Source organism: Scyliorhinus canicula, chromosome 18, assembly GCF_902713615.1.
Source record: "Scyliorhinus canicula chromosome 18, sScyCan1.1, whole genome shotgun sequence".
Classification (NCBI taxonomy): Eukaryota; Metazoa; Chordata; class Chondrichthyes; order Carcharhiniformes; family Scyliorhinidae; genus Scyliorhinus; species Scyliorhinus canicula.
Genome location: NC_052163.1, coordinates 25560280 through 25578949, shown reverse-complemented (window position 1 = coordinate 25578949; position 18670 = coordinate 25560280). Strand labels below are relative to the sequence as shown.

Here is an 18670-nt window from a genome sequence, read left to right as displayed (position 1 = left end):
CGTCGCCCCCCCACCTTGAGTTGGAATTCACCCAAATTTTCAACAGTAGAGCTGATGAGAACATCAGAAAATTGTTCAGTAAAAAATAATTCCAGAATATCATCAACAGTTGTACTTTCCCCTGTACTACCAAGTAGTATTAACCCACCCACTGTGTTTTATAACTGATCCCAATAACTGCCGGTAGATTCCAACAGGGCGGCATTACCATATCCTTCCAATTATTTATGTTGGTAGTTAAAACTGATGAGATCAAATTGCTGAAGTACATTTATTTATGGCTAGGGACTAACCTCTTTTCCGGGGTAATTATGTTCGTTTGTTAAAAACATTTAGCTGAAAGTAGTTGTACTGAACTACCATTTCACCTGTTTAAAAAGAACTAGTCATCCATTTTCCTCCTTCTTTTTTTTTTAATAAACATTTTATTGAGGTATTTTTGGTATTATAACAACAACAAAATAAACAATGTACATGAAACTATAAACATAGTGCAAAAGCCGTCTCCCTTCTTTACAGGTCCCATCTTTATTAACCCCCTACTCCAAGCTAAAATAACACCCCCCTCCCCTCTGCTGATGATTAATTTTCCGCGAAGAAGTCGAAAAGAAAAAGAAAATGGATGACTAGTTCTTTTAAACAGGTGAAATGGTAGTTGCTGGTCCTCCCGCACATTATGCACACCTGTCTTCCACCCCAAAAAAACTGCTCATCCGGGCCACTGTCATGTGAGCCCGATGAACGACCTTGAATTGTATCAGGCTGAGCCTGGCACATGTTGTGGACGCGTTGACTCTACTCAATCCCATTCCCACGCCACTTGAATGCCTCGGTACCTAAAGCTTCCCTCACTAATCTAAATGGCAGCTCCCACAATCACCTCTCCTGCCTCCTTGCCTGGACCGCAAACCTCTCACTTTCCCCCATATTTAGCTTATACCCCGAACACCGGCCAAATTCCCCTAGAATCCTCATGATTTCTTCCATCCCCACCATTGGGTTTGATACATACAGAAGCAGGCCATCTGCACAGAGCGAGACTCTGTGCCCCCCCTCGGACCCAGCCCCTTGAAGCTCCCGGACCACCGGCCCCAATATACCACAGAACCTTTTATAAAACTCCACTGGGTACAAGTCCGGCTCCGGGCTTTACCCGACTGCATGGCCTTCAGACCCTCCACTATCTCTTCCAACCCAATCGGGGCCCCCAGCTCCCCGACCACCTTTGGGAAATTCAGCCCTTCCAAGAAGTGCCTCATCCCCTCTGGCCCTGTAGGAGGTTCCGACCTGCACAGCCTACTGTAGAAATCCCGAAACGCCACATTCACCCCTGCTGAATCTCCAACCAGGTTCCCATCTCCGTCATTTACTTTCCCTATCTACCTGGCTGCCTCCCTCTTTCTAAGCTGCTGTGCAAGCATTCTGCTGGCCTTCTCTCCATACTAATAGATTGTCCCCTTGCCTTCCTCAGCCGCTCCACCGCCCTCCCTGTGGTTAACAAGCCAAACTCCGCCTGTAGCCTCCGCTGTTCCCTCAAAAGCCCTGCCTCTGGGATCTCCGCATACCTTCTATCGATCTGTAGTATCTCCTTTACCAGTCGGTCCAGAAGGCCTATCCACCTTCTCCCTGTGGGCCCATATCGAGATCAGCTCCCCTCTGACCACCGCCTTCAGTGCTTCCCGGACCATCGCTGCTGAAATTTTCCCCGTGTAGTTGACCTGCAGGTAGTTCTGAATACATTTCCTCAGCCGCTCGCACACCCCTTCCTCAGCCAAAAGTCCCACATCTAAACTCCAGAGCGGGCGCCGGTTACTGTCTTTACTAACCTGCAGGCCAACCCAGTGTGGAGCATGGTCTGAGATTGTGATCGCCGAGTACCCCGTGTCCACCACCCCAGCCAGCAAGGCTCTGCTCAAACTGAAGAAATCGATCTGGGAGTACACTTTATGCACGTGAGAGTAGAAGGAGAACTCCTTCACCCTCGGCTACCCAAATCGCCATGGATCCCCCCCCCCCCCCCCCCCCCCCCCCGCCACACACACACACAAACATCTGCTCCATGAACCCTTTTAGCTCCTTTGCCATTGCTGGCACCCTGCCCGTTTCCGAGCTTGACCAGTCCAAGCCAGGGCCAATAACTGTTGAAGTCCCCTCCCATGACCAACCTAGTCATCCATTTTCAACCACAACTGCAACAGGGAAGCATTTTTCTATTATTTTAGTCTTCATTTTCCATGTCTTGTGAAACTGTCGAAGTAATGTAAGAGACGATGCAGAACAGAATGATGTATGATTTGGACAGCAAACTGGATTAATCCTGTATATGCCCTGTGACTCATTTGTGTTTTTTATTCCCTATTTTGATTTGATTCCTTTGTTGCAATGATCATACTGACCAATTCCATTGGCCTCCCATTTAGTTTCTTTTTAAATAATTTTCGGAGGGTCTAATTTTACAGTATCATTCAACACTTTAAGCTTTTTTAACAAATTATTTTTTGGTGTCATTTTAAAAATTTTGTCCCTTATAATTTTCTAAATTAATTGTGGGACGTCGCAGGGTAAGGCAGGCATTTATTGCCTAACCCTACTTAACTTTAGAGGACAGCTATGGGCGAACTGTGAAAGATTGGCAGGTATTCTTTCCTAAAGGCAATAGTGTATCCATTGCGCTTTCATAATAATCCTGGGAGCTTCATATTTATTCAGATTTATCAAACAGAATTCAGACCCTCACTGCCATGGTCAGTTTTGAACTTGATAACGTGTCAAGGCTCTGAAACACTCAATTCACTGCTGTCACCAATATACTATCACGCCTCTCATATAAAGACTCATATAAAGTCCCAACGATGGCGCACCCCTGCCCCGGGTTTCCCGGTGGCATGAGGTGGATTCAATGGGACATCCCATCGACAGTAACAGGACCAGAAGACCCTGCCCTGTCCCACCGCAGAGAAACACACCGCGCGTGGGGAGACCAAAGAATCTCGCTCCATTTGTCACCAGAATGTTTGTGAAAGAAAATTCCATTCCATACAAAGCCAGTATGGCAGATGGAAGTCACCAAATGAATTGGCAGTTCACATAATATTTACGACAAAATTGTCTTTGAGAAAACAAGAAGTGATGGGGGAGAAATGTTATTGCACAGACTTTGGGTGGATTTTCACTTTGTGGCATTTCTAATTTAGCAACAACAACAAACATTTAGACGAGGTTTTTAATGTTGAAAAATATCCCCAAGCACTAGGAACGTCAACGTTTCTTGCCAAGCTGAAGGAGGAGTTAATTGGAGAGGTCTAAACACTTGGTCAAAGCGATGTTTTAAACACAAAGTAGTTGGTGGAGATGTAGAAAGGCATTGTTTCTGTGGTAACACCATCCCATAATTTTGCTTTGTCGTTACTCCCTGTGGAAGGATCCGTGTCGCTCCTTCCTCTTCTTAATTACTTTCTTTCTTGTTTTACTCCTCTTCACAAATTCATCAAATGAGTCAACCTAATTGACCATAAATCATATAGAGGAGGCACATTCTTGTAATATGAAATTTGCTGATGACACTGATGTCATGCGGCCAACAGTACAATGAAGTTTGGGAACAATCAAAGTGAACTAGACTACGAAGCAGATTATAGAATCATAGAATTCTACAGTGCAGAAGTTGGCCATTCGCCGCATCGAGTCTGCACCCACCCTCCAAAAGAGCACGCTACCTAGCCCCAATCCCCTGCCCTAGCCCCGTAGCCCCACATAATCTTTGGACACTTGGGGGCAATTTAGCATAGCCAATCCACCGAACCTGTCCCTCTTTGGACTGTGGGAGGAAACTGGAGGAAACCCATGCAGACATGGTGTGAAAGTGCAAACTCCACACAGACAGTCACCCGAGGTCGGAATCGAACCTGGGTCTCTGGCGCTATGAGGCACAGTGCTAACCACTGTGCCACCCGGCCACCCACTAGGATAGGTTAACATAACAGATACATTAACATATCGATGTTTCCTATTCCAGAGTGCATCAGCGCATTCAAGCATATTTAACTTCCATTGAACCTTCCGTTTCTATTAGAATATTGCAATACCCTATTGTCATTTTGTAAATCTGGGATACATTGTGCATAACTTTCCCTTCTGGTGCAGTTAGTGGGGCAACTAATAGAACAGTGTTATGATTTGCAAAAGGGATGAGTTTTGATGGACCAAATATCCTGTTCTCTTTATTGCTTCTTTTTGTGTTATTGCTGTGGGATATTTTAACAGCAGTGTATTTGGGAAGACTGAGTATTGTACAAATGAGTGATAGACTGTTGGACTGCACGAGAGAAGAATTTGTCTGACTGCTTTGTATGATGATACTGCCGAAAAGTAAATGCCTGAGATCTCGCTGCACACATTGACCAGAGCAGCTAGTTTCCTATAATTGTGCATCACAATATGTACATTTTAATCTTTCTTTGCTCAGTTTATTTTTAAAAATGCTCTGTTTTCTTTTTAATTCACCAACATAGGAATTGGTCACCCAGCTCTGCATTCAAATCTACCACCTGGATTCTCAGCGTCGATGCCAAGTGCCATGCAGACGGTATTCCCACTTTCCCAAGATCCCTCAGCCCAGCTTGTTATCCTTCCCACTGAGCCACCAGCGCCGCACCCAACGCCACATCACCTCGGTAATGCACTGTTAATGGTGTGCAGATTAGTGGTGTAAAACTAATTTGTTACTTTTGATTTTTTAATATATGATCTCTTCACCTCTGTATATTCATTAAACAAGATCAACAAATTGATAAAATCCAACCTGTACCAAGATCACTGTTCCTGAAAATGTGCCTGCCTGTTCCCATTCCTTTTTCAATCGTTACCCTGTGCTTGATTTTGCAGTAAATGGATATGTCTTGGGAAGGCTGTAGGATGTGTAATGACATATTTCAATACAAGTTTCTTTTTCTTTCTTTTCCTAGCAGCCACATGGTGTAGTTCTGTAAAAATAAGATGCGGGAAACCACAACGTGAAAGAGATTTAATGATAAAACGCAACATCTGATACTTCCTTTTCTTTTTTTATAATTTATAACAATAAAATTAAATGGACTTAAAAGGATCTACGTAATAAGACCAGATGGTAAAAGGAGGTCCTTCCTAGAAAGTGTAGGTTGCATGAACCCTTCCATGCTGTTAACTTTGATAAAAGTGTGTTTTTTCCTCCGCTAGTTTTATTTCTAACCGAGGTAAACTGGGCTTGCTACAGTCTTCCTATTGTTCCATTGTGTTGAGGTGTCACAGTAAACATAGCAACAAGCAATAGGAGAATAGACTATTAGTTCATTATGTCATGAAGAGGTGAAATGTATTCCCTTTCAAATCCCGGAATGGCCAAATCTCTCCTTTTTCTGGATTTAATTCCATATCATTTTCAGTTGACATGTATAATTAGAACATATTTAGAAATGTATTGAAAATCAGATCCATATGTTTTTGTGTTTAACATCACCACAGCCTTCTCAAACCTCTTTTCAAGGTCTGAATTAAGGAAAGCAACCTAACAGAAATGTATAGGGCGGAATTCACTGCCCTCCCCTGCCACTAAGATCAGGAATTCCGATGGGGTGGAGAATCCTGCATCAGCTCAAAAACAGGATTGTCGCGATGGCGCAGTGGTTAGCACTGCTGCCTAAGGCGCTGATGTCCTGGGTTCAAATCCCGGCCCTGGGTCACTGTCTGTGTGGAGTTTGCACATTCTGCCTGTGTCTGCGTGGGTTTCACTACCACAACCCAAAGGTGTGCAGGGTAGGTGGATTGGCCACTCTAAATTGCCCCTTGAAAAAAACGGGATTGTCGCCAGGCGGCAAACCTGTCTCCAGTCTTCGGTCCTGCATTGTCAGTCATAGCGGGCTATTCCCCCCCCCCCCCCCCCTCCCCCCACGCGCTGGTGGAAACATACAAACCGCTCATACTCATCTATTTTAATGCGATTTATGGAAGCCCAAATCTCTACCCTCACCAGATGTTTTGTCCCTATGGGAACTTCACCGGGCATTTGGCACAAGTATTAACAAGCGTGGCCCTGGTGCAATGGGGAATCAAGGGAGCCAGGCCTTTGCTTATGTGCTTATTTCCTGCTGCCAAGCTGGAGAAGGAAGGTCCACAAACCAGCCAAAAGCTTTGGATGGTCTCTGGCTGTGGGTAGGGGGTTGACCCTGGGACAAACCCCCCGGATGGGGGTCCCGTATCTGGACTGTCTCTTCTAGCCCTGGGAAACCCGAAGATCACTCTTGGCACGGTGATCTGAGACAGCTCTCTGTTCAAAATTATCATCCTTGTCTGACCTGTGTAAACTTTGAAGTGGCCTTCGCACTATGATCTGCTCTGCTGACAGCTGTTGAGCAGATCAGACAGTTCATTGAAGATGCAAGCCAGGAAGACTTTCCCTTTCCTCCAAGGCCCTGTGTTTTTGAAACTGCTGCTATTTGAAGTGTCAGCGTCTTCACCAGGCTCGGGTGCCACTGCCAGGGTGTCAGTGCCATGGTGCCAGGGGGCAGTGCATCATTGTCAATGTTGGGGGCAGTGCCTTAAGGGGGGCTGTTGAAGGGGGAGTATGATTGGAAGGAGGTTGATGAATGCCAAGTGGAATCATCGGTACAAATTTGAATAATGGAATGATTAGTGAAGAAGTAACAAATTGAGAAAGTTGATTGAGCCTTGGGGACTCTCCAAGTTAACAGAATAAGTCAGAGAATGAGCCATCAACTGCAGCAAAGGTAGAAGAGTTTGCGAGCAAACTAGATTTGTGCCTATTTCTGGTTGGAGGCCAAATGGTGGTAATGTTACCAGAAGCAAGCAGTACCAGAATTTTCCTTTTTAAAAAAAAATATTTTTATTCTCCTTTTTCACATTTTCTCCCGAATTTACATCCACCAACAATAAACAATAATCAACAACAGATATGTCAATCCCCATGACAGTAACAACGATCCCATCCTCCCACCAACCCTCAAACATCAGCCCGCATGTTTACATAAACAAATGACAAAAAGGAATCCGGGATTACCCATAGTCACCCTTAATACACACAGCCCCCCGACCCTGCCACCCATCCCCCCGACTCCCCCCCCCCCCCCCCAACTAATGTTCGATGTTATCCAGTTCTTGAGTACATAATAAATAATGCCCATGACTTGTAGAACCCCTCCGAGCTCCCCTCAGTTCGAACCTAACCTTCTCAAGGGTCAAGTATTCCAACAGGTCCCCCCACCACGCCAGGGCACAGGGTGGCGAGGCCGCTCTCCATCCCAACAGGATCCGCCTTCGGGCAATCAACGAGGCCAAGGCTACGACATCTGCCTCTGCACCCGTTTCCGACCCTGGCTGGTCCAACACCCCGAATATGGCCTCCTGTTTCACGTGCACCACCTTGGAAATTACCCTAAAAACCTCGTCCAGTACTCCCCTAGCTTTGGACAGGACCAAAACATATGAACCTGATAAGCCCCCCCCCCCCCCCCCCCCCCCCCCCCCCCGGCAACGCTCATACGCATCTTCTACTCCTTCAAAGAATCGGCTCATCCTTGCCCTCGTGAGGTGCGCCCTGTACACCACCTTCAGCTGTATCAGCCCCAACCTCGCACACGAGGTGGAGGCATTTACTCTCCGGAGCACCTCACACCAGACCCCCTCCTCTATACCCTCCCCCAGCTCTTCCTCCCACTTTGCTTTGATCCCTTCCAGTGGTGCCTTATCCTCTTCCAAAATAGCTCCATACACTGCTGACACTACCCCCTTCTCCAGTCCCCTTGTCGTCAGCACCTCCTCCAGCAATGTGGAGGTTGGTTCCTCCGGGAAGCTCTGTATCTCCTTCCTGGCAAAATCCTGACCTGCATGTATCTAAACATTTCTCCCTGCTCCAGTCCATACTTCACTTCCAGCTCCCTCAATCCTGCAAACCGACCCCGAAGGAACAAATCTTTTAGCGTCTTAATCCCCTTCTCTTCCCATTTCCGAAAACTTCCATCCCACCTCTCTGGCTCAAATCTGTGCATTTCCCTTGACCCTGCCCCCAACCTGTAGTGTTGGCGAGACTGCCTCCAGATTTTCAATGCGGCTATTATAACCGGACTCCCCGAGTATTTCCCCGGAGCTATCGGGAGCGGCGCTGTTGCTGGTGCTTTCAGCCCCGACCCCCTGCACAAACTCTCCTCCATTCTGACCCACTGGGAATCAACCCCTCTGACTCAGCCCTGCACCTTCTCCAGTTTCACTGCAGTGCATTAGTGCATTAGGTTCGGGAGACCCAAACCCCCTGCCTGCCTTCCCCTCTGTAGTACTGTAGCACCTTTGCAGTGCCAGAATTTTCAAAGGTTGGATATGATGTATATCCTTCGACCAGTGTTATGTGAATAATACACCTAACCAATGTGATTAATCTGGGAGTGGTAATTGGCTGCAACAAGGTGCAAAAGTAGAAAGATGTCCTATAATTCAGCAATGATTCCCAAGTACCTCACCATTCGAACCAAGGTAATTAAAATACTGCTGTAATATGAATGTCAAGAATCACTGACATGCTCCCCATGTAGTCTGAAGATGTCTACTGGGTACTAGATTGAGATTGACTCCGAGGCTGAACCTTTTGGGTTTTTTTATTCATTTCTGCATTAAATCATTCAATTTTAATAGGAACTAAGTTGGTTTCTGCATTAAGTTTCACAGTTAGATAATTTGCTTATTGATGGTAATGTAAAACGATTTCAGAATGAATGCTGCAATATGTCAGAACAACAGGGTGTCTTCAAATGCAGAAGGTGGCACTGTGACATTATCTAAATGTTATTCTTTCTTTACTGGGGTCCTCCAGCTGAAGTGATGGATCCTGCCCATTCTCTCTGGCCACCTATTTATCCAGCCCGAGCGCCCACATCACACATGCAGCACCCAGGACAGCTTTCAGTATACCCTCGCTCCCAGCTTCTGCGGCAGCAGGAACTCTACATGCTGCAACAACAGCATCAGCAGCATCAACAGCAGCAGCAGCAGCAACAACAACGGGCACAAGCACTTGAACTCCAACGGCACTCGCAACTAGTGGTGAGAACAAAATGCATTTGTTCTAATTAAATATTTTGCTGTCCGAAATGGATCATGTAATGTCGTACCTGAAGTGGAAAGCAATGATAGCGACCAAGGCTCAAATCTCAGCTGGGGCTTTGCTGGTGCCTGTCATAGAATCAGAGAATTTTACAGCACAGAAAGAGGCCCTTTGGCCCATCACGTCCACAGCGACCATCAAGCACCTAACTATTCTAATCCCATTTTCTAGCCTTGTCGGTAGCCTTGTATGCAATGGCATTTGAAGTGCTCATCTAAAAGTTTCTTAAACATTGTGAGGGTTCCTGTCACTACCAGGCAATGAATTCCACGTTCCAACCACCATAGAACATAGAACAGTACAGCACAGAACAGGCCCTTCGGCCCTCGATGTTGTGCCGAGCAATGATCACCCTACTTAAACCCACGTAACCCGTATACCCGTAACCCAACAATCCCCCCATTAACCTTACACTACGGGCAATTTAGCATGGCCAATCCACCTAACCCGCACATCTTTCACCATCTGGGTGAAAAAGATTTTCCTCACATTTCCACTAAATCATTGCTGTATATCTATGCTCCCTTGTTATTGACCCCTCCCCTTCATTGACTGCTCCATGAAAGACAACCCTAGGCTGTCCAGTCTCTCTGGATAGCTGAACTGATCCAGCCCGGGCAACATCCTGGTGAATCTCCTCTGCACCCTCTCCAGTGAAATCACTTCCTTTCTAGAGTATCGTGACCAGAATGCTACATAGTACTCCAGCTGGGGCCTAACCAGCGTTTTATACAGCTTCAGCATGACCTCCCTGCTCTTATATTCGAGTGCCTCGGTTAACAAGTGCAAGAGTCCCATAGGCCTTCTTAACCACCTTATCTACCTGTCCTTCTGTCTTCAGAGATCTGTGGACATGCACACCAAGGTTCCTTTGATCCTCTGTACTTCCTGGGGTCCGACCATTCATTGTATATTCCCTTGCCTTGTTAGTCCTCCCAAAATGCTTTTCCTCACTTTTTTTACCAAGTAAAAATAAGAACACAGTTTTATTTACAAACGATATATATACATTTCCTGGTAGACCCCTACTGGCTTCCCCTGGCCGGTGCCTTACTGGGTATACACTGGGTAATTGCGATACCCTGCCCCTAGCGGGCAGCTTGAACTCCGCAAGGAGCACGGGGAAGACGAGCATTCTGACCTCGCAGGTCCTGTGCGGGATATTACAGCCCTGTAATCTAAAGCCTTGCTCCTCACTATTTACCACCATCTCTCTCAGCTCCCTCCCTTGCTACGAAACTACAGCTCTTGAGTGAAGCCACAGGGGTTCTAGGGTACAAGAGGAAGTTGTCAGAAGCTGCTATCCAATTAGATGTGAGAATCCCCAGTACAGTTTTCAAATTTCAAGCATAAATGGTTATTTCATTGACAATGTGCAGCTTTATTTTATTTAGATAGCTGTCTCTCTGTTACCAATATAAGGGTTAACATTATTATGTGAGGCATGGCTTATAAGGGTTTCAGAATCCAGGTGGGTGGATGGTGTTCAAATACAGAGCCACCATTATCTAATTGAATTGCATGCCTTACCCCTGCTCTGATGTTGCTAAGTAACCTAATGTTTAGATTTGATGTGTCCTTCTAGGAAAGTAATTTTGATATTTACATTCTCAATTCACCACTTAAATATTTCCTCAGGATCATCGGAAAACAGAGGAACGTCGGATAGAAGCAGAAGAACATACTCTGGAGAGGACTAGGAGATCACACAAAACAGTTGCCTTAAACTCTCCCAAGAGTCTATCTTCACCTGTCATACTGCCATCTGGCATGTGCTCGGCCAAACTTTCACCATGCCACCATTCTCCGTCTCTTCGACCCAAGTCAGGGTGCCCCACCCCCCAGCCCACTGCTGTATGTCCTTTACCTTCTTGCCCTCCTTCAGATCCTGCCATTGTCCCACAATCCTCAGCAGTCAGCCCTCCTCCTCCCCAGAATTCCATGGACATTCAAGCAGCTGAAAAGAGAGCGGAAAGACAGCCACCTCACCATTATCCAGAAACCTTTGAGCCAGGTATGTCAACAGTGCAAAATAAGGTACGAATGCTTTGCATAAAATTGAAAGGCTCCAGTTACTGAGAGCCCAGTTGGTAGTTCAGAGTCTAACTAGAACACAAATATTTTAGTCAAGCAGTGGACTGAATAGATGTCTTGATACTTACTGGAATGAAATGTAACTGTGAATGGACAAAAACTCCACTCTATGTTCTCCCTTCCTGCAGTATAGTTTCCAGCAGCTGTAGATGAATGGTGAGAGACTAATGTAAAGATTAATTAATGAATCAATGACAGGTGAATATAGGCTGCGTACCTCTTGTAGCTTCTACAGCTTAGAGTCTTTTTGTCGGAGGCTGTTGTGTGTTTGGGAATGACTGGTAGAAGCTAATACAAAAAGGGAGTGCAGCGGTGCATGCCAGGTGACCTACAAATGAGGTGCCAACCTGGTGAAGCTGCAGCACAGTACAACATGCACGCTAAACTTTGGAAGCAGCATAGAAAGAGGAAAGCGCTCCCAAACCTAGCAGATCAGATCAAAGCCCTGTAGTCCTGCTACATCCAGTCATGAATAGTGGTGGACAATGTAACAAATAACTGGAGGAAGAGGCTCCACAAATATCCCCATCTATAATCAGCACATCAATGTGGAGCATTTGCAACCATATTCAGTTAGCAGTGTCGAGTGGATGATCCACGCCAGTCTTCTCCTGAGGTCCCCTTTAGCAGAGATGCCAGTCTTCAGCCATCACTCCAAGTGATATTAAGATACAGCTGGAGGCACTAGATACTGCAAAGGCTTACAGCATCCAGCTGTTGTGTTGAAGACCTTTTGCTCCAGAACTTGCCGTACCCTGAGGCAAGCTGTTCCAGTACAACTATGACACAACATCTGCCTGACAATATGGAAAATTGCTTGGGTATGCTCTGTCCACAAAAGACAGGAAAAATGTAACCCATCAATCCACTTGAAATCACCATTAAATAGATGGTGTCATTGACAGTGCTATCAAGTGGCACTTACTCACCAAATCTGCTCACCAATGTCCAGTTTGTGTTCCACCAGAACCACTTGGCTCAAGACCTCATTCCAGCCTTGGTCTAAACATGAACCAAAGATTTGAATTGCAGAGGTGAGGTATGAGTGACTGCCTATGATATCAAGGCAGCACTTGACCATGTGTGACATTGAGGATCCTAATAAAATTCAAGTCAGTGGGAATGGTGGGGGGGGGGGGGGCGATGGGGTGGAGACATCCGGCCACTGGTTGGAGTCATATCTCGCACAAAGTAAGATTTTTGTTTTCTTGGAGGCCAAATATCCCGCCCAGGAAATCTTTCCAGGGGTTCCTCAGGGTAGTGTCCTCGCCCTAACCATCTTTAGCTTCTTCATAAATGACCTTTCCTCCATCATAAGGTCAAAAGTGGAGATATTTGCTGATGATTGCAATGTGTTCAGTGTCATTCACATCTCCTCAGACACAGAAGCAGTCTGTACCCACAGCTGATGAGTGGAATTAACATTAATGTCACACAAGTGCCAATCACTGACTGTTTCCCACAAAACAGTATCTGATAATGTCCCCTTGATGTTCCTCAGCAGTCAGGTTGCTCAATCCCCCACCATCAACATCCTGGTGGATTATTATGACCAGAATTGTAACTGGAGCGTCCCTATGAAAACTGGCTGGAAGAGCATTCGGAGGCTGAGAATTTCTGTGGCAATTAACTTACCTCCTGGTTCCAAAGCCTGTCCACCATCTACAAGGCACAAGTCAGGAGTGTGACAGAATATTAGAATTTTCTTCACTTGACTGGATGAGTGCAGCTCCAGCAATACTCAAGAAGCTCGACACCATCTAGAACAAAGCATACTGCTTAATTTGGCACCCCATTCGCTATCTTTGCCAATTATTCCCTTCATCACTGGCACACAGTGGCAGCAGCATTTACCATCTACAAGATGCACTGCAGCAACTCACCATGGTACCTTAGACAACACCTTCCAAAACGTTGATCTTTACCACCTACAGGACAAGGGCAGCAGATGCATGGGAACACCACCACCTGGAAGTTCCCCTCCCAGCCGCTCACAATTTGACTCTATCGCCGCTCCTTCACGGTCGTTGGGTCAAAATCCTGAAATTCCCTCCCTCCGACACCAGAAGGACTCCATTGGTTTAAGAAGGCAGCTCACTGCAACGCTCTCTAGGGCAATTACAGATGGACTACAAATGCTGATCTTGCCAACAACGGCCACAACCCATGAATGAAAAAAATACCCTGGGGAAGGGCAGCAACAATCTGACATCACTTTTCACTATCAACAAGTGGAACTTGATATTTGGGTATTTATACGTTGACATTTTCTGAGGAGAATATTGATAATTGGACTGCCGTGATTCTCCTGAACCATGGCATAGTGCTCCCGCCTGAGGTTCGCAAGTACTTCTTCAAAAGTGAAGGAGCAGATCCCACAGCCGTTTTTTCTAGGCAGCACTTGAGAACAAAAAGGCAGATCTTTAAACTTGGCATACTGACAGATGCTTAAAAGGGTCCAGAGGTACAAATGTGATCACTATCATTTAATAATGGGAAAACTTTATTTTTTACATACCGGCTGACTGTTTAATGGGTTTAATGGCTGCAGATGGGAAGAGCAACTACAGGAGCCCCATCCCAAGGAAGCTCCCTGGCCTGAGCCCCTCCAGCACAAGCCACCTTGACCCCCACCTCCCATGGAGGACCCCCCTCGACAATTGTTGGGAGGGTACTTACCACCTCACTACCCATCGGACTGCAAGCCGCCATTTCTAGGCTCCTCAATACTTGCACCAATTTACGCCAGCGGAACACTCGGCTGGGGAGGGCCAGAAAATCCCACCTGGCTTGTGAATGGTGCATCCTTCCCGCCAATCAGCTATTGTATAGTCCTGCCGGGCCAGGGCAGGAAGCATGGCTGGGATGTCGGGAAACATGTTAAGGCAAGCGGGGCGGGCGGTCATTTTGCCGAGCGTTGGCAGGGTTACCCACCCCTGCTTCTAAACCACACTTAACCCAGGCTGGCTGGGATTTTGCTGACACAGCTGGAGACTGTTTAGCTGCCTGGAGGGTGGCCACCCAGTGGCAGGCTGGGCTCCAGGGCTCCACACAGGCCTAGAGGCCCTCACTACCTGGGTGTGGGTGCAATCAAAGGCTGCACTGTGAGGGAGATTACCCCCATCGCTCCCACAGTGGTGGCTCTTGCTAAATCTGTTCCAAATTTAAAGTTTTAAAAATAGTTGATGAGAGGGTTCCTCTGTATTGAAGGATCTTCTCAGTTACTTGCCCCTCTCAAGCTGGAAGGCCTCGAATTGGCCTTTCAGCTTAAGCTTTAGGAGCCCACCTGCCAAGTTTAATTGGGCATGGAATCTGTCCGCATGCCAATTAAGGGGGTACATCCATGAGAATTCCAGAATGACTGCCTCCCCAAGAAGTCCCAAACCCACAACTCCTTTCCCCTGCTACCACAGGGGAAATCCAGCTCCGTGACAATGATTGTCTGACTTTTCAAGAGGAAAAAGAAGAGAGACACTCACCGAAGGACAATGCTGTCCTGAAATCCCCTTCTCTATTATTTTTAAATCTCAAAATATGCATGATCCTTAAATCTTACAACATGCCATATAAAAATCAACTACAAGTGCCTTACCAGCATTTTAAAGCCCAGGCTCTCACGATTCAAAAAATCCAATATTTTTCCTTCTCATTTTCAAGGTTAGACAAAATGCAGCTTTTGTTTTCATTTTGGAGAGAAAAGGAGAACAATATCTGAGCAGCCTTTGAGATAGGAACCTTTTTTTATCCTTCAGCAGTCCTTGGGAAGGAACCAGTTTGGTGGAAGGATACATATTCATCTGGTGGTACTGTCAAGGAGGCGGATGGATATCATTAATTACACTCAGTTGATGACAAGGTAGTCAGGATGCTGCCAGCCAGGATAAAGTCAGGGGCACCTTCAGAGTTCTTGGGGAAGACAGAGTAATAACATTTGTTTTGTTGCTTGAGCTCAGTGTCAGCTGTACGATCGGAGAAGAGATTATCAGTTCAGGGTGAAAGGCATCGCCAGCGACGAGGCTTGAACCTTTTCACCCTGATAAACAAGTTGATAACCTTGCTTAGGATTCCTAAGAATCACAAGGCCTCTGCTCCCACTTCCACTGCACTTTGGCTTTTATTTTTGTTTCGGGAATAATTTTTAACATTAGTGTAACAGTTTGCGAACACAGGAAACCTGAACGAAAAGAGATTGCAGTATCAAAAGATTGACATAGAGCGAGTATCATGGCATTATGATTACACTCGCTATAAGTAATGATTTGTCCACTGAGGCACGTTCAATTTATCAGAGCGAAAAGGAGACTAAATTAAAATGGACTGAACTCAACCACTGCATTGCCTGGTAGACCCTACACAGCACACTTCCTGTTTTATACAACGGGATTGTGCGCCCAAAAAAGGAAATCAGCATGGAGAATTTTGAAAGGTCCGAAAACTTTAAAATGGAGTTGCCCCCATCATGGTGGAAAGGAAGCTTTGATTTTAGAAAGCTGGTCAAACCACGTAGAATAATCTCAGATTCTGGTGAACAGTGAGGGTTAATGCCTTGCTCCTTTCTCACATGCTCCTTTCTCACTCTCTGTTTCAGATCTCCCGCCTGGTTACACATACACAGCCGTCGCCATGGGCTACAGTTCCCCTACTCCACTTGTGCACTCCGCCGATCCTGCGGACCCCGAAACTATGCAACCCGTCACCACGGCCGCTGAACCAGAGCAGTCCAGAACCTTTACGCCCGGTGCGAAAATTCACTGTGATACTCAGTCCAAGCTGGTGGAGGGGGCAAACCCCACCGACAAACGGATCGCACCCAACCACCTGGATGTTGTGGAGCAAAACACACACAAGGTTCTCTGTGCCTCCGAAGCAAAGGAGACAGCAAATGCATTGCGAGCAGAGAATTCAACTGTGGAGCAACTTGAGTCATCTATGAAAGAAAACATGGAATGCTCAACGCGTTTGATTGCTTCTCAGGGAATTGTCACTGACGGAGGACTTACAGGAGAAGAGGGAAGACCAGAGATTTCAGTGACAAAGTCACCTCACTCAACCAGTGAGTCCACAACTGTAACCAATGAAACATTGGATGTAAGGAACTCTGACCACTTGGGTTCAGCAGCTGAGACTGACTTAAACCAGGAATGCAAAATTGTCGAAGAAGCCAAACAGGTGAATCAAGCAGAGGATTCAGAAATTAGCCATGATGCCTCAGAGAGGGATGAAGTGTTCAAGTGGCGGTTAGACTGCATGGCAGGGATGAATGCCCTGGTTTCAGCTGGCCTCAGCATGGGAGAGCTCTTTGTTTTAGAACCTGAGGTTTCCAGTGCCCCCATAGCACCTTCACACCCTCCAACCTCAACTTATTACCCCTGCTCAGGGATGCATGGAATAGCTCTGCTGAGTGAACTGGCTGAACTTGAACAGCAGCAACAAAACTGTGATGGCACCAGTCAAGGTAATTACTCGAACTTAATACATCTTTACTCTGTTGAACATCAGCACCTGCAACATTGGCTCTTTGATTAGCCATTTTAGGTTCCTCCTATCTATTGTTAATCTTTTGCTTTGATTGTTCCTGTGATTGGATAATCCTCTCGCTCCCCGCCCCCGCACAAAACATATTTAAATAGAAGAACATGTGTGATGACAACAGAATATGGGTTTTTGAAATTCCAGATGTTGAATAAAGTTTCAAAATAAAAATTGATCTAATTGGGAACATAGGAACAGGGGGAGGCCATTCAGCCCATCGAGCCTGCACTGCTATTTAATATGGCCATGGCTAATTGGACACTTCAATGTTTTTTGCACCCATTATTTGTCTGTAGGTTTATCCAGTGAATAACTAGACAATGTAGAGCGCCAAGACAAACAATAATGTTGATGCAGCACACAGAATGTCCTGAAGAAAATTCATAGCAGTCAATGCCAATAAATTAGTTTTGATGTGCAGTCGCTGATGTGACAGCCAATTTGAGCACAGCAAGGTTATACAAACATCAAATGGGTTAAGGGGGAACATTATCCCGAAAACTATTCAATGTTTTTATTAAATTGGGGAACTTTTGCATCCACCTAAACTTGCAGAGAGTATTTTGGTCACATCCAAAGATCTTTTCCGACATTCCTGGACTGATCTTTGAGAGGCAGTGGTGTAGTGCTGTTGTCACTGGACTATTAATCCAGAGACGTGGGGTACATCTCTTGGGACCTGGGTTGGAATCCCACTACGGCAAATGGTGAAATTTGAATTTGCTAAATCAAAATCTGGAATTAAGTCTCGACGATGATCATGAAACCATTGTCGATTGTCGTAAAAACCCATCTGGTTCACAAACTTAAGGAAAGGAAATCCTCCGTCCTTACCAGGACTGGTCTACATGCGACTCCAGATCCACAATAATGTGATTGACTCTTAAATGCCCTCTGAAATGAACCAGCAAGCCACTTAGTTAAAGTGCAATTAGGCTTGGGCAATAAATGCTGGCCCTGCCAGCGACATGCACTGAACAGAAGAAAGGGGCGGGATTCTCTGTCCCGCTGGACCCGTTTTCTGGTGCCCCCCCCCCCCCCCCCCCCCCCGCCACCGGCAGCAGGATTCTCCGTCCCGGCAGTCGGCCAATGGGGTTTCCTATTGTGGGCACTCCCACGCCCGTCGGGAAATCCGTGACCGTGAGTGCGCTGCCGGTGAAAGAGGATCCCGCCGACAGAGAATCCAGCCCAGGATCTCTGGTGTGTGCTGAGTGAGATGATCTGAGCCAGGATGGTGATGGGGCCACGGTCATTGGTCTCAACACACTGAACTTAAAAAAGGGAATGTCAGTCACATTTCCTGCTGTCCATTTGCCACTTTGGCGAAAGTATGTGAGTGAGATCAGAATTGTGCTTGAACATTGCCTGTCAACACTCACCAACGTGACTCCAGCATAAATAACGGCCATTGCCCAGGCAGGCCCCCAGGTGATGCTCAGAATCCACGGGACTCCCAAGTAGTCAACGCCTTGTAGGAAGGCAGAGTCGAACATTTGATGAGAAAAGGAGAAAAAGTATTGCCTTAAACTGGAATTAATTCCTAAAGGAGTGGACACCAAATTTCTGAAATTCAGGAACTTTACCCATCTGGTTTAACACTAAGAGGAATGTTCTATTTGCATCATTTAAGCTGTAGTGGGGGCAGCACGGTGGCCTAGTGGTTAGCACAGCTGCCTCACGGCGCTGAGGTCCCAGGTTTGATCCCAGCTCTGGGTCACTGTCCGTGTGGAGTTTGCACATTCTCCCCGTGTCTGCGTGGGTTTCGCCCCCACAACCCAAAAATGTGCAGAGTAGGTGGATTGGCCACTCTAAATTGCCCCTTAATTGGAAAAAATAATTGGGTAATCTAAATTTAAAAAAAAAAAATTTAAGCTGTAGTGTAAGGGTATATTTAACTGT

General features: G+C 46.2%; 1 protein-coding gene across 2 annotated transcripts in view; it reads left to right on the top strand.

Annotated features, from left to right (window-relative positions):
• The window catches only part of bahcc1b (BAH domain and coiled-coil containing 1b), a 274089-nt gene that overhangs the window by 131636 nt on the left and 123783 nt on the right, over nt 1–18670 (top strand). For both annotated transcript variants that reach the window (XM_038777298.1, XM_038777299.1), the window contains exons 8-11: nt 4512–4673; nt 8855–9084; nt 10784–11159; nt 15828–16694. In XM_038777298.1, the coding sequence (XP_038633226.1) occupies nt 4512–4673; nt 8855–9084; nt 10784–11159; nt 15828–16694 (1635 nt within the window). The remainder of the gene's footprint in view (nt 1–4511; nt 4674–8854; nt 9085–10783; nt 11160–15827; nt 16695–18670) is intronic.